This window comes from Oncorhynchus clarkii, chromosome 20, assembly GCF_045791955.1.
Source record: "Oncorhynchus clarkii lewisi isolate Uvic-CL-2024 chromosome 20, UVic_Ocla_1.0, whole genome shotgun sequence".
Lineage (NCBI taxonomy): Eukaryota > Metazoa > Chordata > Actinopteri > Salmoniformes > Salmonidae > Oncorhynchus > Oncorhynchus clarkii.
In genome coordinates this window covers 52,057,525-52,078,489 of record NC_092166.1, presented here as the reverse complement: position 1 = coordinate 52,078,489, position 20,965 = coordinate 52,057,525, and the positions used below count along the sequence as shown (strand labels likewise).

General features: G+C 41.6%; 1 protein-coding gene across 3 annotated transcripts in view; it reads left to right on the top strand.

Annotated features, from left to right (window-relative positions):
• LOC139376485 (cadherin-related family member 1a-like) overlaps nucleotides 1-20,965 on the top strand; it is a 160,936-nt gene that overhangs the window by 102,157 nt on the left and 37,814 nt on the right. For all 3 annotated transcript variants that reach the window (XM_071119120.1, XM_071119119.1, XM_071119121.1), the window contains one exon: nucleotides 14,726-14,890. In XM_071119120.1, coding sequence (XP_070975221.1) covers nucleotides 14,726-14,890 — 165 coding nt within the window. The remainder of the gene's footprint in view (nucleotides 1-14,725; nucleotides 14,891-20,965) is intronic.

The following is a 20,965-nucleotide window of genomic DNA, read 5'->3' as shown; positions in this document are numbered from 1 at the left end:
CAATGGTCCAGTCGTAGTGCACCATGCACCAGGCTCCAGGTCCTAACTGCCACTTTTGTTCTGTCCTCCAAAATATTACATTTCCCAAGTTGGGATCAATGAAGTACTACTCTACTCTAATCAAATCCAATTTGATTTGTCACCGAAAACATGTGCCGAAAACAACACCTTACAGTGAAATGCTTACTTTCAAGCCCTTATCTAACAATGCAGTTAAGAAAAATACCTAAAAAAGTAACAAATAATTAAAGAGCAGCAGTAAAATAACAATATCTAGGCTATAAATAGGGGGTACCGGTACGGATTCAATGTGCGGAGGCACCGGTTAGTCGAGGTAATATGTACATGTAGGTGGAGTTATTAAAGCAACTATGCATAGATAGTAACAGAGGGTAGCAGCAGCGTAAAGGGGGGGGGCAATGCAAATAGTCAGTATCAATTTGATTAGATGTTCAGGAGTCTTATGGCTTGGGGGTGAAGCTGTTTAGAAGCCTCTTGGACCTAGACTTGGCGCTCCGGTACCGCTTGGCGTGCAGTAGAAGAGAGAACAGTCTATGACTAGGGTGGCTGGAGTCTTTTGACAATTTTTAGGGCCTTCCTCTGACACCGCCTGGTATAAAGGTCCTGGATTGCAGGAAGCTTGGCCCTAGTGATGTACTGGGCCGTACGCACTAAACTCTGTAGTGCCTTGCGGTCGGAAGCCGAGCGGTTGCCATACCAGGCAGTGATGCAACCCGTCAGGATGCTCTCGATACCAAAACATTTCAGTCTCCTCAGGGGGAATATGTTTTGTTGTGCCCTCTTCATGACTTTCGTGGTGTGCTTGGACCATGTTAGTTTGTTGGTGATGTGGACACCAAGCAACTTGAAGCTCTCAACATGCTCCAGTACAGCCCAGTCGATGAGAATGGGGATGTGCCTGGTCCTCCTTTTCGTTTCGTCCACAATCCTCTCCTTTGTCTTGATCATGTTGAGGGAGATGTTGTTGTCCTTGCACCACATGGTCATGTTTCTGACCTCCTACCTATAGGCTGTCTCGTTGTTGTGGGTGATCACTGTTGTGTCATCGGCAAATTTAATGATGGTGTTGGAGTCCTGTCTGGCCGTGCAGTCATGAGTGAGCAGGGAGTACGGGGGGGGACTGAGCACACACCCCTGAGGGGCCCCCGTGTTGAGGATCAGTGTGGCTGATGTGTTGTTACCTACCCTTACCACCTGGGGGCAGGGAGTCTAGAATTCCAGGATCCAGTTGCAGAGGAGATGTTTTTTCCCAGGGTCCTTAGCGTATTGATGAGCTTTGAGGGCACTATGGTGTTGAACGCTGAGCTGTAGTCTATGAATAGCATTTTCACATTGGTGTTCCTTTTTTCCAGGTGTGAAAGGCAGAGTTGAGTACAATAGACATCGCATCATTTGTGGATCTGTTCGGGCGGTATGCAAATATGGAGTGGATCTAGGGTTTCTGGGATAATGGTGCTGATGTGAGCCATGAAGAGCCTTTCAAAGCACTTCATGTGTATACACGTGAGTGCTACGGGTCAGTATTCATTTAGGCTCAGCGCAGATGTTGCCTGTAATCCATGGCTTCTGGTTGGGGTATGTACATACAGTCACTGTGGGGACGACGTCATCAATGCACTTATGAAGCCATTGATTGATGTGGAGTACTCCTCAATGCCATCGGAAGAATCCCAGAACATATTCCAGTCTGTGCTAGCAAAACAGTCCTGTAGCTTAGCATCTGCTTCATCTGACCACTTTTTATTGACCGAGTCACTGGTGCTTCCTGCTTGAATTTTTGCTTGTAAGCGGGAATCAGGAGGATGGAATGGTTGTGTGGGGAATTTGTTAATGGTTCTATCACTTCCTAAGCATGAAAGGAAATTAAATGAAAAGGAATGAAAGCATAAACAAAAGCTATACAAAATATAGTCATCACAACTTAATCATCTAATTGGACTGTATTCTATATACGTCCAAGGTCTTTGCAAAATGACCTTACCATGGCATTGTCTAATGTCATATCTATGGTGTTTCTAATATGCGGTGTGTTGCTTAGGGCACTATTCTAAGTTTAAAACTATATGATAAGTCTACAACAGTAAGGCACCATCTTCAGGTAGTCTACAGGGATGACCTATGGACCTCTGTGAAGAAACTGGTGATGACTGTAGCTATAGAGTCAAAGGCCTCAGAGTACATTTTCGACTTTACTAAGACTGGTATTTTCTTTCGGACCCTTAAATGGTTCGAGCATAAATCCTCATTAAATGTTCCATTGTACGTGTGTGTTTATTTTTACATAAGCGCACATGCCAAGGGAAAGAAAACCAAGTATCCTGGCAGGCTGCAATCTGTTGAGTCTGACGTCATCAGATAATTTCCAGGTCAATGCCTGGAGGTCAGTAAGAATTGATGTCGAACTCTAGTAGTTTTACTACACATTAATGTGTCTTACACCATTGTAGTGGTGATAGGTATGAAGGAGTCTATTTCATAGCTATGTTATCCACGGAGGAGCTAACATCACGACGGAAGTACTCTATAAGCACTGAACCAGTCGTATGCGGTGTGAGGATGACTTCTAATAACATTCCTCCTGAATGGAGGGTTCTATTTATTAGTGGCATGTTTGTTAACAATCAGAAGAGTGTTTTGGAGATTCCCTTACATGTGTTGCAATCTGAGTGACTACTAACTCCTTTGTCACTGTTATCAATAGCTATTTGACTTGTTATGGCTGGACTGACTGTGCTGGCATTGGTACTGGTACTCAAGGGGACCAGTTATCCTACCAATTTATTCTGAAATGTTATCCTTCCGGAACACATGATTAGATAATTTTACTAGTTGCATTGTAGTTGAACCTACACATGGCAAGGAATATATATATATTTTTTGCAATTTGTTTAGGAGGTGTCCACTGGACTTCTTATACGAACATTGTGGTACACCTAAGTGACATCTTAGATGTGTTCTCAGGTTAACCCTGTCGAGGGGCTTGTCCTCTCCTCTCGGTGGGGAGTTTACAACTAGATTTGTTTTCTGCTCTGGCAGCACGTAGTCTCGACCCCTCCCACCGGCCTCGATGAGGCTCTTCATGGGTCTGGGCTAGTATTCCCCCCTTTGTGTCTAGGGACCTACCCCACCAGCAGTAGGTCTTGTTATCCGAGGCACAAACTAAAAGATCGAACCCTATGTACGAGTTGTCAGCGACCGCGTTATTAGAAAGGCTGTAACCTTTCAACCAAATCTCCTGGTGTTTGAGCTTCAAAACGTTCAGTGGCTGTTGAGGCTTTTCATTCACCTTAGCGGCCGCATGTGGCAAACTCTTCGGTACCTGTGAATTCAGACAAGGATATCTGTCTGTGATATCGCAATGTGTTTCACCAGTTGGAGTCATCGGGTCAGTTGTGGGACTGACACCGTTAGTGTCATTGTAAGGGGTGACAGTCCACCACAAAGCGGAAGATGTATTTATCATCGGAAACAGAGTACACTCTGCACGTCGATGCTTTTATCGCTGAGACGACTGCAGTGCTTGTGGAAGTGTGTGGTCAGTGGAGAAGGCACTGTGACCTGTGACCATGCGTGGTTGGATTTCCAATCCATCAGTAGGAGTTAACGATCCATCAAGTCTGCTCCGGGGTTCAGATTCGAAGCTGGTAACATACACAGGGTGAACAAGTGATGCGTCCTAGAAATGTAGTTTCAGCATGATTCTCAATGTGAGAGGCGAAGTAGTCTGAGTGAAACCTCGAAGTGTAGTTTCACATTTTTCCACTTCTAACCAATGTTAAGATGCCTTCAAAGCCATTTTGAGATCATTGAACAATGTTTGAGAGATGAGCGATATTGTCGGGCCCGAATCAATTAGCGCATGACAAGTTAAGCAGTCCTCCAGGACTGTTTCCAGGTATGGCTGTTTTGAGTTGTGTTTAGTGGACATATTCCTTTGTATCAGAGTCTATAGACAAAGCCTGTGGGCTTGTGTCTTGACCAATCGGGTCCTGGATAGGGTCTCGAGTGAGAGAAATTGTCACGATCGTCGTCCTTCTCTTCTGAGGAGGAGTAGTTGGAAGGATTGGAGTACCAAAATGCAGCGTGGTATGTGTTCATCGTGAATTTAATAAACAGAGAACACTTGAACAAACTATACAAAACAATAAACGAACAACGACCGTGAAGCTATATACGAAATGTGCTGACACAAGCAACTAACATAGACAATCACCCACAACCCACAATGACAAAACAGGCTACCTAAATATGGTTCCCAATCAGAGACAACGACTAACACCTGCCTCTGATTGAGAACCATTTTAGGCCAAACACAGAAACAGACAAACTAGACATCCAACAAAGAATGCCCAGATCACACCCTGACCAAACAAAACATAGAAACATACAAAGCAAACTATGGTCAGGGCATAACTCTCTCCTCCAATTTCCCCATTAATTCCTTCACTGTCTCTGCTTCGCTCACCTCCCAACACCGCCCTGACCGGCTCTGGTTCCCTCCTTGGCTCCTTATGGTAAACAGGGGGAGTCTGACTCCTGACTCTGCCACACTCTCCTTGTGACACCCCCCAATACATTTTGGGGGCTGCCTCTCGGGCTTCCAGCCGCGCTGCCATGCTATCTCCTCGTAATGCCGGCTCTCTGCTTTCGCTGCCTCCAGCTCTGCTTTGGGGCGGCGATGTTCCCCTGGCTGCTCCCAGGGTCCTTTGCCGTCCAAAATCTCCTCCCATGTCAAGGAGTCTTGTGATGCTGGCTGCTGCTGCCTGTTACCACGCTGCTTGATCCTTGGTTGGTGGGTGATTCTGTCCCGGCAGATTTACTCCTCTTTGTCTGAAGAGCGACGTACTTTACAGTACTTTACAGGGTGACGTACTTTACAGTTATTTCAACCGTGGTGGGTATTGGTATCATGGTTTCTTGGCAGAAACCGCTTTTGTGCGTCGTCTCTCAACGCTCCAGTACCTGATAATGCACTCTCTAACTGGAGTGAGTGCTGCTGGTAAAACTTCAAAACCGAGATGTGAGGGCTCTTAGCATTGCGTGCTTTTGATGCCTCAAAAGCTGTGCTTGCAAGCTCTCTGAGTTGGGGCTGTAGGGCCCAAGTAGGTAATGAAGGTGGGACACATGTTCGACAGAAGAGGGGTCAAAGGTGCAGAAGGTATTGACGAGTTTGCCAAGGCATTCCATGCCAAGAGGGTGGAGAGGGTTGGCTTCATCCTGTGGGGAAATTGGGGCCGAAAGGCCAAGAGGAGAAGCCAAGCTTTGGCTTTGTTGGCGAAGAGGTGCCATATTACTCTGTGCCAAATGGCCAAGAGGAGAAGACTTAGGGACACATGAGGGAAGCAAAGTCTATTGCTAACATATTTCAAGGTTGCACACCTTCTGTTTTATAGATTCAATAGAGCATAAAGAAGTATATGAGATCCTTATGAGCCAATGGAAATCCACATGTTGGGATAGTTACCACTGTTACAATATGTAATTAACCTTTTCGCAATTGAGTTACCAATATCTCTAATGGTCGCCCCAGCATGAGTTTTTTTATATGCGTAATGTCAGAATGCACACACTGTACCAAAATGTGATTGTTACGCAACCGGACAGTTAACCCGCGCTACCCTCAAACCATGACCCAAGCTACCTGCTAATTTTCTATAGGCTATATTTCAACTTTACAATTTGTTTATATTTTCTAACAAGTTTTTTTTTAATTGAGGTGTGTTCCACCTTATTAATTCACATAGAAGTAGCCCATTTCATTGTTGCAGACAATTTTTGTTTGATGCTGTTCTTGACTGGACAAAACATCTCTCTTCAATGAGAGCCCAAGCTACTCCCTTGTGTTTCCCCAGATCAAGTATGCAGACATTTGCGCTGTCTAGCACAAACCTTTCCTCCTTGGTACATTTTCTAGCTGGGACTAGAATTGCCTTCACTGTTTCTTTCCTTAAAAAAACTACTTTGTGTGCATTATTTTCTGTATATATTTCTGTTGTTTCTACTGTAGCATACTCTATGTATGTACGGAGCACAATGTATTACTGTTTTATTCACATGTTTTCAAATACAGGTGACAAATCATGCATTCCAATTCTTGCGTAGATTGTAATGGGCACATATGTGACCAACCGGCTCAAATCAGTCTTATGTAGTTTTTTTTATGGGAAATTGCCATGAAACTGAAGATCTCATTCAATGCTGTGTACTGCTCCCTTCACAGAAGAGCGCAAACTGTCTCTAACCAGAATTGAGAGGAGTGCACAACAAGTCCTCAACTGGCAGCTTCATTAAATAATACTTGCAAAACACCAGTCTCAATGTCAACAGTGAAGAGGCGACTCCGGTATGCTGGCCTTCTTGTCAGAGTTGCAAAGAAAAAGCCATATCTCAGACTGGTCAATAAAAATAAAAGATTAAGATGAGCAAAATAACAGACACTGTACAGAGGAACTCTAACATAATGAAACGTTTTTTTTAAATAATCATTTAGCCTTTTAAAACGTCTTAGGGCTGCAATCCCGTTAACGGGATGATATAACAACAACCAGTGAAAGTGCAGGGCGCCAAATTCAAAACAACAGAAATCTCATAATTCTAATTCCTCAAACATGCATGCATTTTATACCGTTTTAAAGGTAATCTTGTTGTTAATCCCACCACAGTGTCTGACTTCAAATATGCTTTACAGCAAAAGCACCACAAACGATTATGTTAGGTCACCACCAAGCCAAAGAAAAAAAACTGAAGTTTTCCAGCCAAAGATAGGAGTCACAAAAAGCACAAATAGAGATAAAAGAATCACTAACCTTTGATGATCTTCATCAGATGACACTCATAGGACTTCATGTTACACAATACATGTATGTTTTGTTTGATAAAGTTCGTATTTGTATAAAAAAATCTCAGTTTACATTGGCACGTTACGTTCACTAGTTCCAAAAACATCCAGTGATTTTGCATAGCCACATCGATTCAACAGAAATACTCATCATAAATGTAGATGATCATTCAAGTTATACACATGGAATTATAGATATACCTCTCCTCAATGCAACCGCTGTGTCAGATTTTTTAAAAACTTTACGGAAAAAGCAAACCATGCAATAATCTGAGACGGCGCTCAAAAATAATCACATTTGCCGCCATGTTGGAGTCAACGCAAACCAGAAATTACATGATAAATATTCCCTTACCTTTGATGATCTTCATCAGAATGCACTCCCAGGAATCCTAGTTCCACAATAAATGCTTGATTTGTTCGATAATGTCTGTTATTTATGTCCAAGTAGCTTCTTTTGTTAGCGTTAGGTACACATATTCAAACGCTTGTGCATTACTTCGGACAAAAACTTCAAAAAGTTATATTACAGGTGGAAGAAACATTTCAAACTAAGTATAGAATCAATCATTAGGATGTTTTTATCATAAATCTTCAATAAAGTTCCAACTGGAGAATTCCTTTGTGTCTAGAGGAGCAAGTCGGTATCATGTGGAATGCGCATGACCAGGAAATGGCTCTCTGCCAGTAACCTTACTCATTCAACTCTTATTCAGTCCCACAACACAGTATAATCCTCATTCAAGTTTCTAAAGACGGTTGACATCTAGTGGAATCCCTAGGAAGTGCAACTTCATTCATTTCCCAATGTGAATTGAATAGGGCCTGGGTTGAAAATATACCATCCTCAGATTTCTCACTTCCTGTTTGGATTTCTTCTCTGGTTTTTACCTGCCATATGAGTTCTGTTATACTCACAGACATCATTCAGACAGTTTTAGAAACTTCAGAGTGTTTTCTATCCAATAATAATAATATGCATATGTTAGCAACTGAGACTGAGGAGCAGGCCGTTTACTCTGGGCACCTTTCATCCAAGCTACACAATACTGCCCCTGCAGCCATAAGAAGTTAAATTGATAAACTTGGATTAGCTAACACAACGTGGCATTGGAATACAGGAGTGATGGTAGTTGAAAATGGGTCTCTGTACGCTGATGTAGATACTCCATTAAAAATCAACAGTTTCCAGCTACAATAGTCATTTACAACATTAACCATGTCTACACTGTATTTCTGATCAATTTGATGTGATTTTCTTTAAAAAACAAGGACAATTCTAAGTGACCCCAAACTTTTGAACAGTAGTGTATATATCCATTTATGTTCTTAATCAGTATAATGGAGGACATTTTGCTTAATTGTTGAGTAAAATCAAAGCTGTAATGCATCCTGATGTCTTTACTTGCTGGTTCAGTAGGGGCCCCCAGAGACAGCTGCAGGTCTTGACAGGTGGTCTTGCAACCATCTTCTGGTAGACATACCACTCACTCTGAACAAGCAGGAGATGCTGCTCTTGCTTCTTCAGCTTGGCTGATTAACAGCTTTTGGCGGATTGGCAGATCTGAAGACCTTATAGTTTTTCCTCTGGCACTGCCAGCACAGGTCTGTCCTGGGCTTAGTGTTTGAGATGTGGGGTAGCAATTTTCTCTACAGATTCCTGAAGAACGACACCCCAACTACACGTACCTCTGCAAAATACAGAAATAATGTGAGATCATTAAAAGTTGTGCCAATTAAATACTCAAAACGTGTTGATGCTTTACATACCAAGTGTTGTCATTGAGTCCTTGTAGAGATGCCACATTGCTGCTTTTGTCACATGGGATGGCAGAAGCTTTCTACCAAAGTGTTTGTGTCCTGGGTGGTATCGTGGTAATACTATTGTATTATCCTTTGCGTAGCTGTTGATGAAGTTCACCACTCGCTGCAAGTCCTCATGCTTCAGGTGTAACCTGTGCTTGCTTGGGCCAGCTCTCTTTTTGATGGGAGGTATTAGACCATTGTCTTTGTATGACTGGTGGAGGAGAGTCAGGTGTGTTCTACTGATGCTGAAAGACAAATTCCAGATACAAATATTTTAGCATTATTATAAAATAGACGGAAAATTATATTCTGAGCTAACATCACTACATGTTAGCTAGCAAGCCAGGCATTGTTAGGGTTCATTCCTTTCATCCTTGTCAATCATTATTGGCTCATTGGTCAAATTAGCATTATGACAATATCTTTAATTAAATCATTCAACAACCTTTATTAATGCAATTGCAGACAGAAGTTGACAATCAGGAACATAGCACGCATGTTTCCGAGTAAGTTCTGCATTATTAAACAAAAAGTCTCAAGTTGTTTTGTTACACCAAGTCTAGCCTGGTGATGTCACTACCTACGTCATCGCCTTTTTACTCCTGAGACCAAAACCATGCCTACCAAGCTATATAAACAATGGCTTTTAGTGTCATCTAAAACTTAGCAGTAAACATCCACTCCCCAAAGTTGATTTATTGTGGAATGTTTGACTAGTCTTATCTCCTACACTCCCCTGCAGAGTTATTTCAGTCACACCTTCTCAAAGGGGCCTTTTTATAAGAAAGAGACAGAAAACTAAAAAACAATTGTGGAATACTAAACCTCTACAATTAATATATATTGTTAGTCACGTTCGTCATAACGATGAGACCAAGGCGCAGTGTGAGATGAATATATTCTTCTTTATTAAAACGAAGAACACTAAACAAACGAACAAAATAACAAAACGAACGTGAAGCTATAAACACGAGTGCTGACATGCAACTACACATAGACAATAGCCCTTAAAACCAATATGGTAAATGGCAACCTAAATAGAATCCCCAATCAGAGACAACCAGTCTCTGACTGGGAACCATTTCAGGCCACCATAGAACTACATTTACCTAGACAATACCAAAACCCCATAGATATACAAAAACCCTAGACAAGACAAAAGGCACATACCACCCTCGTCACACCCTGACCTAACCAAAATAATAAAGAAAACAAAGATAACTAAAGTCAGGGCGTGACAATACCCCACCCCCCCCAAAGGTGCGGACTCCCGGTCGAAAACCTAAACCTATATGGGACGGTCAGGGTGGGCATCTAACCTCGGTGGCGGCTCTGGTTCTGGACTCCGCCCCCCTTCTTTACTCTGAGTCCGCTCTTGTAGCACAGACCCGTGGATCATCGTCGGAGGCTCTGGACTGCGGATCCTCGCTGCGTGGATCATCGCCTGGACTGGGGACAGTTGCTGGAGACCGCGGACTGGGGACCGATGCTGGAGACCCAGGACTGGGGACCGTCGTTTGAGGTTCCGGACTGTGGCCCGTCGTTGGAAGTTCCGGACTGTAGCTCGTCGTTGGAGGTTCCGGACTGTGGCCTGTCGTTGGAGGTTCCGGTCTGTGAATTATCGTCGGAAGCTCTGGACTGGGTACTGTCGCCGGACGCTCTGGACCAGGTACTGTCGCCGGACGCTCTGGACCGGGTACTGTCGCTGGACGCTCTGGACTGGGTACTGTCGCCAGATGTTCTGGACTGCCGAGGTGCAATGTAGGCCTGGTGCGTGGTGCCGGCACTGGTGGTACCGGGCTGGGGACACACACCTCAGGGCGAGTGCGAGAAGCAGGAACAGGGTGTACTGGACCCTGGAGGCGCACTGGAGGCATGGTGGTGCGGCACCGCGCTGGGGACACGCACCTCAGGGCGAGTGCGGGGAGGAGGATCAGGGCGTACTGGACTGCCTAGGCGCACTGTAGGCCTGGTGCGTGGTGCCGGCACTGATGGTACCGGGCTGGTGACACGCACCTCAGGGCGAGAGCGGGGAGGAGGAACAGGACGTACTGGACTGTGGAGGTGCACTGGACGTCTGGAGTGTAGAGCTGACACAACCCATCCTGGCTGGATGTTTATTTCCACCCTGCAAATGGGCGCTGGCACAGGACGCACTGGGCTGTGCAGACTCACCGAATACACAGTACGCAGAGCCGGCGCAGGATATCCTGGTCCAAGAAGGTATACTGGAGACCAAGAGCCCTGAGCCGGCACCCTCCTTCCTGGCTGGATGCCCATTCTAGCCCGGCCAATGCGAGGAGCTGGAATAGAGCGCACCGGGCTAGAATAGCTCACTGGAGACACCGTGCCTTCTACCGCATAACATGGTGCCTGACCATTAACACGCTCCCCACAGTAAGCACGGGGAGTAGGCTCAGGTCTTTGACCTGACTCATACAATCTCCTCGTGTGCCCCCCAAAAAACGTTTGTCATATTGATGAGACCAAGGCGCAGCGTGATAAGGAAAATGAAGGAAAAACACTAAACAAACTAACAAAACGAACGTGAAGCTATACACACGAGTGCCAACATGCAACTACATATAGACAATAATGGCAACCTAAATAGGATCCCCAATCAGAGACAACAATAAAAAGCTGTCACTGATTGGGAACCAATTCTGGCCACCATAGACCTACATATACCTAGACAATACCAAAACCCCATAGATATACAAAAAACCATAGACAAGTCAAAAACACACATACCTCCCTCGTCACACCCTGACCTGACCAAAATAATAAAGAAAACAAAGATAACTAAGGTCAGAGCGGGACAGTAGTCTAGGACCCTAGAAATGTAAAGAGGGAGGGTCTTATAGTCTTATAAACCCCTATCCTTCTATTAATACAACATAAGATTAATCAATTATTCTAATACATCAAACATATTGGTACAACCCTTATCATGACCCCTAGGTGAACCCGACACCATCTAATGTCATCTAGCTAGTTACCAGCAAGCTTTAACTTGGGGTCTTTTGTTTATATATGTAGCTAGCTAGCTAACCAGCTAAACAATCAATTATAATCCCAATCCATAGAATACTAGCAATACAACCTGATTGTCATAGCTAGCTAAAGTTAACCAAATAGGTTCAATGTTAGCTAATTAGCTCAGTGTAATTTAACACATATACAAATACACTACTGACATACACTGAGTATATAAAGCATTAAGAACATCTGCTCTTTCCATGACATAGACTGATCAGGTTCATTGTTTAAACCTCTCTGGGATAGGCGGACAGGGAAAATGCAGAGCGCCAAATTCAAATAAATTACTATAAAAATCAAACTTTCATTAAATCACACATGCGAGATAGCAAATTAAAGCTACACTTGTTGTGAATCCAGCCAACATGTCAGATTTCAAAAAGGCGAAAGCAAACAATGCTATTATCTGAGGATAGCACCTCCGTAAACAAAGTGAGAAAAGCATATTTCAACCCTGCAGGCGCGACACAAAACGCAGAAATAAAAATATAATTAATGCCTTACCTTTGACGAGCTTCTTTTGTTGGCACTCCAATATGTCCCATAAACATCACAAATGATCCTTTTGTTCGATTAATTCCGTCGATATATATCCAAAATGTCCATTTATTTGGCGCGTTTGATCCAGAAAAACACTGGTTCCAACTTGCGCAACGTGACTACAAAATATCTCAAAAGTTACCTGTAAACTTTGCCAAAACATTTCAAACTACTTTTGCAATACAACTTTAGGTATTTTTAACGTAAATAATTGATTAAATTGAAGACGGGATGATCTGTGTTCAATACAGGAGGAAAACAAACTGTAGCTAGCTTTCTGGTCACGAGCCTCTATCTAACAGTACACTTACAAGTGACCCTCGTTCTGAACAGGGCTACTTCTTCATTACACAAAGGAAAAACCTCAACCAATTTCTAAAGACTGGTGACATCCAGTGGAAGCGGTAGGAACTGCAAGCAGGGCCTTAGAAATCTGGATTCCCAATGAAAACCCATTGAAAAGAGAGTGACCTCAAAAACAAAATCTGAATGGTTTGTATTTGGGGTTTCGCCTGCTAAATAAGTTCTGTTATACTCACAGAAATGATTCAAACAGTTTTAGAAACTTCAGAGTGTTTTCTATCCAAATTGACTAATAATATGCATATCTAATCTTCTGGGGATGAGTAGCAGGCAGTAGATTGTAACCCTTTACAGTGTAGGCACTGTATACCCCCATCAAGTAAAGTGTAATCCACTTAATATGAAGCGGGTATGCATAACACCGTTATGAAAGCAGTCATAAAACCTTTATGACTGTTACAGTATTGCAGACATACTATGTCACTCAACAGGATAGGAGCATCACAGGGTCATTCTTACAGCATTACCCATGTAGCAGTTTAGGGATTCTTGCTCAAGGCCACAATGACACTATTGGATCGCACCAGCCCTGGGAGTAGTATCTTTCAGATACATAAGATAGCTGTTCTTGATTAAGCTTGCCTGGCACAATGAAATCAATGCAATCACAGTTGCTCATCTGACAGTCCATTGTTATGTGGTAGTAAGCAATCATTGTTATGTGGTGGTAAGCTGAGGTCTGAAGACTATCATTATTTGCACAAACTAATGCTTAGCCTTAACCTTTTGCGTGTAGGGGGCTGTATTTTCGTTTTTGGCTAAAAAAACGTACCCATTTGAAACTGCCTATTTCCCAGCCCCAGAAACTAGAATATGCATATAATTGACAGATTAGGATAGAAAACACTCTAAAGTTTCCAAAACTGTAACATTTTTGTCTGTGAGTATAACAGAACTCACATTGCAGGTGAAAGCCTGAGGAAAATCCAATCAGGAAGTGCCTCTTATTTTGAAACCTCTCTGTTCCTATGCAAGCCTATCCTCCATTTAAATGGATATCAACCAGCTTCATTTTCTATGGCTTCCCTAAGGTGTCAACAGTCTTTAGACAAAGTTTCAGGCTTTTATTTTGAAAAATGAGCGTGAAGGATCACATTACGTAAGTGGATAGGTGGGGGCTCTCAGAGTGAGTTTTTGTGCAACTGAGTAAAGCCGCCATTGTTCCTCCCGCTGTTATTGAAAAACCTATACACTCGTTTGATATATTATTGAATATATATTTTAAAAACAACATGAAGATTGATTATAAAAAACGTTTGACATGTTTCTGTGGACATTATGGATATTATTTGCGTTGTTGTGACCGCTCTTTCCTGTGGATTTCTGAACATAACGCGACAAACAAACGTCGGTATTTTTGTTATAGAAATAATCTTTATGGAACAAATGGAATTTTTTTTGTGTAACTGGGGGTCTCGTGAGTGTAAACATCCGAAGATCAAAGGGAAATGATTAATTTGATTGCTTTTCTGATTTTCGTGACCAAGCTTCCTGATGCTAAGTGTACATGATGTTATGCTATGCTATCGATAAACTTACACAAACGCTTGGATTGCTTTTGCTGTAAGGCATAATTTCAAAATCTGAGACGACAGGTGGATTAACAAAAGGCTAAACTGTGTTTTGCAATATTGCACTTGTGATTTCATGAATATGAATATTTTTTTGTAATAGCGGTTTCTGACGAAAATGATCCCGCTAACGGGATGGGTAGCACCAAGAAGTTAATTTCAGCAGGCTAACACCAAAAGTGTTTTCTCATTTTTCTCTTTCAGAAATTGCTTTTTTCTGGCCACACTTCCATAAAGCCCAGGTGTGTGTAGTGTACGGCTTAAATTGGTCCTATGGACAGATACTCCAATCTCCGCTGTGGAGCTTGGCAGCTCCTTCATTGTTCTTTGTTAATTTCATTTCACCAACTTGGACTATTTTGTGTTCGTCCATTACATGAAATACAAATAAAAAATAATTTAATTTACAGGTTGTAATGCAGAAAAATAGGAAAAATGCCAAAGGGATGAATACTTTTGCAAGTCACTTTTTGTATACCTCTTCATATGAAGTATGAATGAATAAGGGAATGCCAAACTTGTGTGACTAACAATTTTATTCTCACAGCTTCTTGCCGTGGAGATGGATACACCAGAAAGATTCAGCGCCACGGCAGACATCGTCATACATCTCCTCGACACCAACGACAATGCTCCCAAGTTCTCCTCCGTTTACTACATTGCCAGAATCCCGGAAAACTCTCCCGGCAACTCCAATGTTGTGTCTGTGACCGTAAGTCTTACCCCATTCCCATTCCATCCCACCTAAAAATACATCCCAAAGCCCATGCGCCATTCACTCGAGGCGGAGGCATGGAGATTTGTACAAAATTATGAATTGAGACATCTATTCTCTAAATATAGAGTTATTGGGTTAGAATAATATGTAAAAACATGTAGATAAAGCAAGGAAACTGCCATATGGCTCTAACTTTAATTTTGTTGTGTAATACAGTGCCCTGCAAAAGTATTAATCCCACTTGGCGTTTTTCCTATTTTGTTGCATTACATCCTGTAATTTAAATTGATTTTTATTTGGATTTCATGTAATTTACACAAAATAGTTCAAATTTGGTGAAGTGAAATTTTAAAATTAAATTTAAAAATTCAAATTCAAATTCAAAAAAATAAAAACTGGAAAAGTGGTGCGTCCATATGTATTCACCTACTTTGCTATGAAGCCCCTAAATAAGATCTGGTGCAACCAATTACATTCAGAAGTCACATAAATAGTTAAATAAAGTCCACCTGTGTGCAATATAAGTGTCACATGATCTGTCACATGATTTGAGTATATTTACACACACCTGTTCTGAAAGGCCCCAGAGTCTGCAACACCATTAAGCAAGGAGCACCACCAAGCAAGCGGCACCATGAAGACCAAGGAGCTCTTCAAACAGGTCAGGGATAAAGTTGTGAAGAAGTACAGGGTTGAGTTCTAAAGAAATATCCCAAACTTTGATCAACCTACAGAGCACCATTAAATATGGCACCACAATAAACCTGCCAAGAGAGGGCCGCCAACCAAAACTCACGGATCAGGTGAGGAGGGCATTAATCAGAGAGGCAACAAAGAGACCAAAGATTACCCTGAAGGAGCTGCAAAGCTCCACAGAGGAGATTGGAGTGTCTGTCCATAGAACCACTTTTAAGCCGTACACTCCACAGAGCTGGGCTTTACGGAAGTGTGGCCAGAAAAAAAGCCATTGCATAAAGAAAAAAATAAGACTACATGTTTGGTATTCGCCAAAAGGCATGTGGGAGACTCCTCAATCATATGGGAAGAAGGTACTCTGGTCAGATGAGACTAAAATTGAGGTTTTTGGCCATCAAGGAAAACACTATGTCTGGCACAAACCCAACACCTCTCATCACCCTGAGAACTTCATCCCCACAGTGAAGCATGGTGGTGGCAGCATCATGCTGTGGGGATGTTTTTAATCGGCAGGGACTGGGAAACTGGTCAGAATTGATGGAATGATGGACGATGCTAAATACAGGGACATTCTTGAGGGAAACCTGTTCCAGTCTTCCAGAGATTTGAGACTGGGACGGAGGTTCTCCTTCCAGCAGGGCAATAACCCTAAGCATACTGCCAAAGCAACACTCAAGTGGTTTAAAACCTCTTAAGTCTACCCCTTCCTTTTTCGAACATTCTGTTAAAAATCGCGCAACTTTTCAGCGTCCTGCTACTCATGCCAGGAATATAGTATATGCATATGATTAGTATGTGTGGATAGAAAACACTCTGAAGTTTCTAAAACTGGTAAAATCACGGCTGTGACTATAACAGATCGTGTGTTTCATTGAAAAGCGCAAGAAAAACTGCTCTCTGAAAGCTAAAAATAATTTCCATAAGTCACTTCCATGAGTTGTTAAAAGAGGGCAAAATTTAATATCGACCTGCATGCAATTCATACAAATTCCACACGATGTCTCCATTGTCGTCATTTTCAATTGAATTAATTGTTGGAAAATCCATCTATCTGGCATCCGTTTCTTCCAGTCTTCACCCGGATGTTGTTAATGTGGACATGGGCAGCCATTGATTTGCAAACGAGGAGCTATTGAATATACATCGCCCTGTAATCATTTTGATAGATTATAAACGTTTACTAATACCTAAAGTTGGATTACAAAAGGATTTCGAAGTGTTTTGTGAAAGTTTATCGTCGACTTTTTTAATTTAAAAAAATTACGCAGCGTTTAAAAACGATGTTTTTTTCTGAATGACACAGCTTCCATACAAAGCTATTTTGGGTATATATGGACCGATTTAAACGAAAAAAAGACCCAATAGTGATGTTTATGGGGCATATAGGAGTGCCAAGAAAGAAGCTCGTCAAAGGTAATGAATGTTTTATATTTTATTTCTGCGTTTTGTGCTGCGTCGGATAAGCAGAGTCTTTGTTTACGTCGCATTCAGGCATTTTCAGGTGGTGCATGCTATCAGATAAAAGCTTCTCATGCTTTCGCCGAAAAGCATTTTAAAAATCTGACTTGTTGGCTAGGTTCACAACGAGTGTAGCTTAAATTCAATACCCTGCTTGTGAATTTTGATCAAGGTTTGAGTTGTAACGAGTACATTTAGCATTTAGCGTAGCGCATTTGCATTTCCAGGTGTCTACTTGAGACATCTGCGTCTCAAGTATAGTCAAGAAGTTTAAGGGGAAACATTTAAATGTCTCGGAATGGCCTAGTCAAAGCCCAGACCTCAATCCAATTGAGAATATGCGGTATGACTTAAAGATTGCTGTACACCAGCGGAACCCATCTATCTTGAAGGAGCTGGAGCAGTTTTGCTTTGAAAAATGAGCAAAAATCCCAGTGGCTAGATGTGCCACGCTTATAGAGACAATTGTAATTGCTGCAAAAGGTGGCTCTACAAAGTATTGACTTTGCGGGGGTGAATAGTTATGCACTCTCAAGTTTTCAGTTTTATTGTCTTATTTCTTGTTTGTTTCATATAAAAAAATATTTTGCATCTTCAATGTAGTAGGCATGTTGTGTAAATTAAATGATACAAGCCCCACCAAAATCTATTTTAATTCCAGGTTGTAAGGCAACAAAATAGGAAAACTGCCAAGGGAGGTGAATACTTTCGCAAGCCATTGTACATTAGTCCCAGATTTGTTTCTTATGCTCAGCAGCACATGCTGAGAATTTTTCACTTTTTTAATAACCTTTTACAGCCTAAATCAGGGTCACACAGAGTGATTCTTGGTAGTCTTAAAAATTAAACAAATCTACTTTGAAACAAAAGTATAGACCTCACACACCGTTATAATTTTTAAAATTTTAAGTTTCCGTCCCAATATTACACTATATATACATCACAAGATGACGGAAATATAACAAAACTGTTTGACTTAGAAACACCGGATTTTTGTCAGTAATTATTTTTCTTTATACACAGTAACGGAAAACTGTAAATTCTATTGTAATTTTTTGTATTGTCAGTAGTAAAGTACTCTGAAACATTCTATTGCAGCATATTGTAAATTATGGTGTGTTGTGTGAACATTTTGTGGCCGGAGAAAGAATTGTTGTATTTCGAAAGCTATTGTAATTCCACCTCAAAAATATTTTGACCACTAGTGGGTGCATGGTATTGTTGTTTCTGGCTCATCACATATTTTAGGGCATGCCTTGTAATAGGTCATATTTGTTTCACCCGTGAGTGAGAATGCTATACCAATTTAACCGACATCTCGATATAATTAACTATTATTATGAAACGTTTAGGGGAGAGATTGGAGTGGTAGAAAGTCTTTAACCTTAAATGGTTGAGCATTTGTCTATTTTACTCTGTAGTTGCTGTAAGTTTAGAGGCCTTTGCAATAAGGCCTCTAGAAGTGCAAGTGATAAATATTAACATGCTGTCATGTTTGTAAACACCTTACCTAACAGCCAACCTGCTTACACCAATCCCTTGTAATTACAGTAAAAAAAGTTAAATACAAATCGCTTCAATCAACATACAGTGCCTTGCAAAAGTATTCGGCCCCCTTGAACTTTGCGACCTTTTGCCACATTTCAGGCTTCAAACATAAAGATATAAAACTGTATTTTTTTGTGAAGAATCAACAACAAGTGGGACACAATCATGAAGTGGATCGACATTTATTGGATATTTCAAACTTTTTTAACAAATCAAAAACTGAAAAATTGGGCGTGCAAAAATATTCAGCCCCTTTACTTTCAGTGCAGCAAACTCTCTCCAGAAGTTCTGTGAGGATCTCTGAATGATCCAATGTTGACCTAAATGACTAATGATGATAAATACAATCCACCTGTGTGTAATCAAGTCTCCGTATAAATGCACCTGCACTGTGATAGTCTCAGAGGTCCGTTAAAAGCGCAGAGAGCATCATGAAGAACAAGGAACACACCAGGCAGGTCCGAGATACTGTTGTGAAGAAGTTTAAAGCCGGATTTGGATACAAAAATATTTCCCAAGCTTTAAACATCCCAAGGAGCACTGTGCAAGCGATAATATTGAAATGGAAGGAGTATCAGACCACTGCAAATCTACCAAGACCTGGCCGTCCCTCTAAACTTTCAGCTCATACAAGGAGAAGACTGATCAGAGATGCAGCCAAGAGGCCCATGATCACTCTGGATGAACTGCAGAGATCTACAGCTGAGGTGGGAGACTCTGTCCATAGGACAACAATCAGTCGTATATTGCACAAATCTGGCCTTTATGGAAGAGTGGCAAGAAGAAAGCCATTTCTGAAAGATATCCATAAAAGTGTTGTTTAAAGTTTGCCACAAGCCACCTGGGAGACACACCAAACATGTGGAAGAAGGTGCTCTGGTCAGATGAAACCAAAATTGAACTTTTTGGCAACAATGCAAAACGTTATGTTTGGCTTAAAAGCAACACAGCTCATCACCCTGTACACACCATCCCCAATGTCAAACATGGTGGTGGCAGCATCATGGTTTGGGCCTGCTTTTCTTCAGCAGGGACAGGGAAGATGGTTAAAATTGATGGGAAGATGGATGGAGCCAAATACAGGACCATTCTGGAATAAAACCTGATGGAGTCTGCAAAAGACCTGAGACTGGGACGGAGATTTGTCTTCCAACAAGACAATGATCCAAAACATAAAGCAAAATCTACAATGGAATGGTTCAAAAATAAACATATCCAGGTGTTAGAATGGCCAAGTCAAAGTCCAGACCTGAATCCAATCGAGAATCTGTGGAAAGAACTGAAAACTGCTGTTCACAAATGCTCTCCATCCAACCTCACTGTGCTCGAGCTGTTTTGCAAGGAGGAATGGGAAAAAACTTCAGTCTCTCGATGTGCAAAACTGATAGAGACATACCCCAAGCGACTTACAGCTGTAATCGCAGCAAAAGGTGGCGCTACAAAGTATTAACTTAAGGGGGCTGAATAATTTTGCACGCCCAATTTTTCAGTTTTTGATTTGTTAAAAAAGTTTTAAATATCCAATAAATGTCGTTCCACTTCATGATTGTGTCCCACTTGTTGTTGATTCTTCACAAAAAAATACAGTTTTATATCTTTATGTTTGAAGCCTGAAATGTGGCAAAAGGTCGCAAAGTTCAAGGGGGCCGAATACTTTCGCAAGGCACTGTATGTCATTCATTCATTCCTATTACAGTAGCATTTACTTTTTTTTACAGTATAATAGCAAATACTGAATTTTACTTGCCACCGAGCTGCCTGTAAGCTAAGGTCAAAATCATGGTAACCCCCTTTACAGCAAGGTTATTATAGTAAACTGAAACTAAAATAAAAACTAAAATTGCTAAAACAATTTAGTTAACTGAAATAAAAACAAAAAACATTTTTAAAAAATCTAACTATACCGAAACTATTACATTTTATGGCAAAACACACCAATAAACCCCATCAAATTATGTTTAGTTTTAGGTTTCTTTTCGTCTAAACTTTGGGGAAAAAATCAAATGACTTTCTTCATTTTTTTTAATGGGGGTTTCAAGCTGTTTTTCGAGCTGCGGATTCTGGCAGGTAAATGCTGCCAGTAGATGCCATTGTTTCAAATAAGCCTAGCTTGTGCATCACTATCACTAGCTAAAAGGGCAAAAATCCAAGGGCGAGCACAGAGCGTGATTGACTGTACCAAACTAGAACAGCTTGTGAAGTTGCTGGAGCCATTCACAATTCAACTTCAAATTGACAACCAGTCGCTGTCTGATGTGGTGCTGTGCCTTCTCAAACTTGAGGCACAATACTGTTGGAAAACAGTTGGCACAGGTCCTCCAGAAGCCACTGCTTGAGTGCTTCGCATGCATACTGAATCCTCTGACA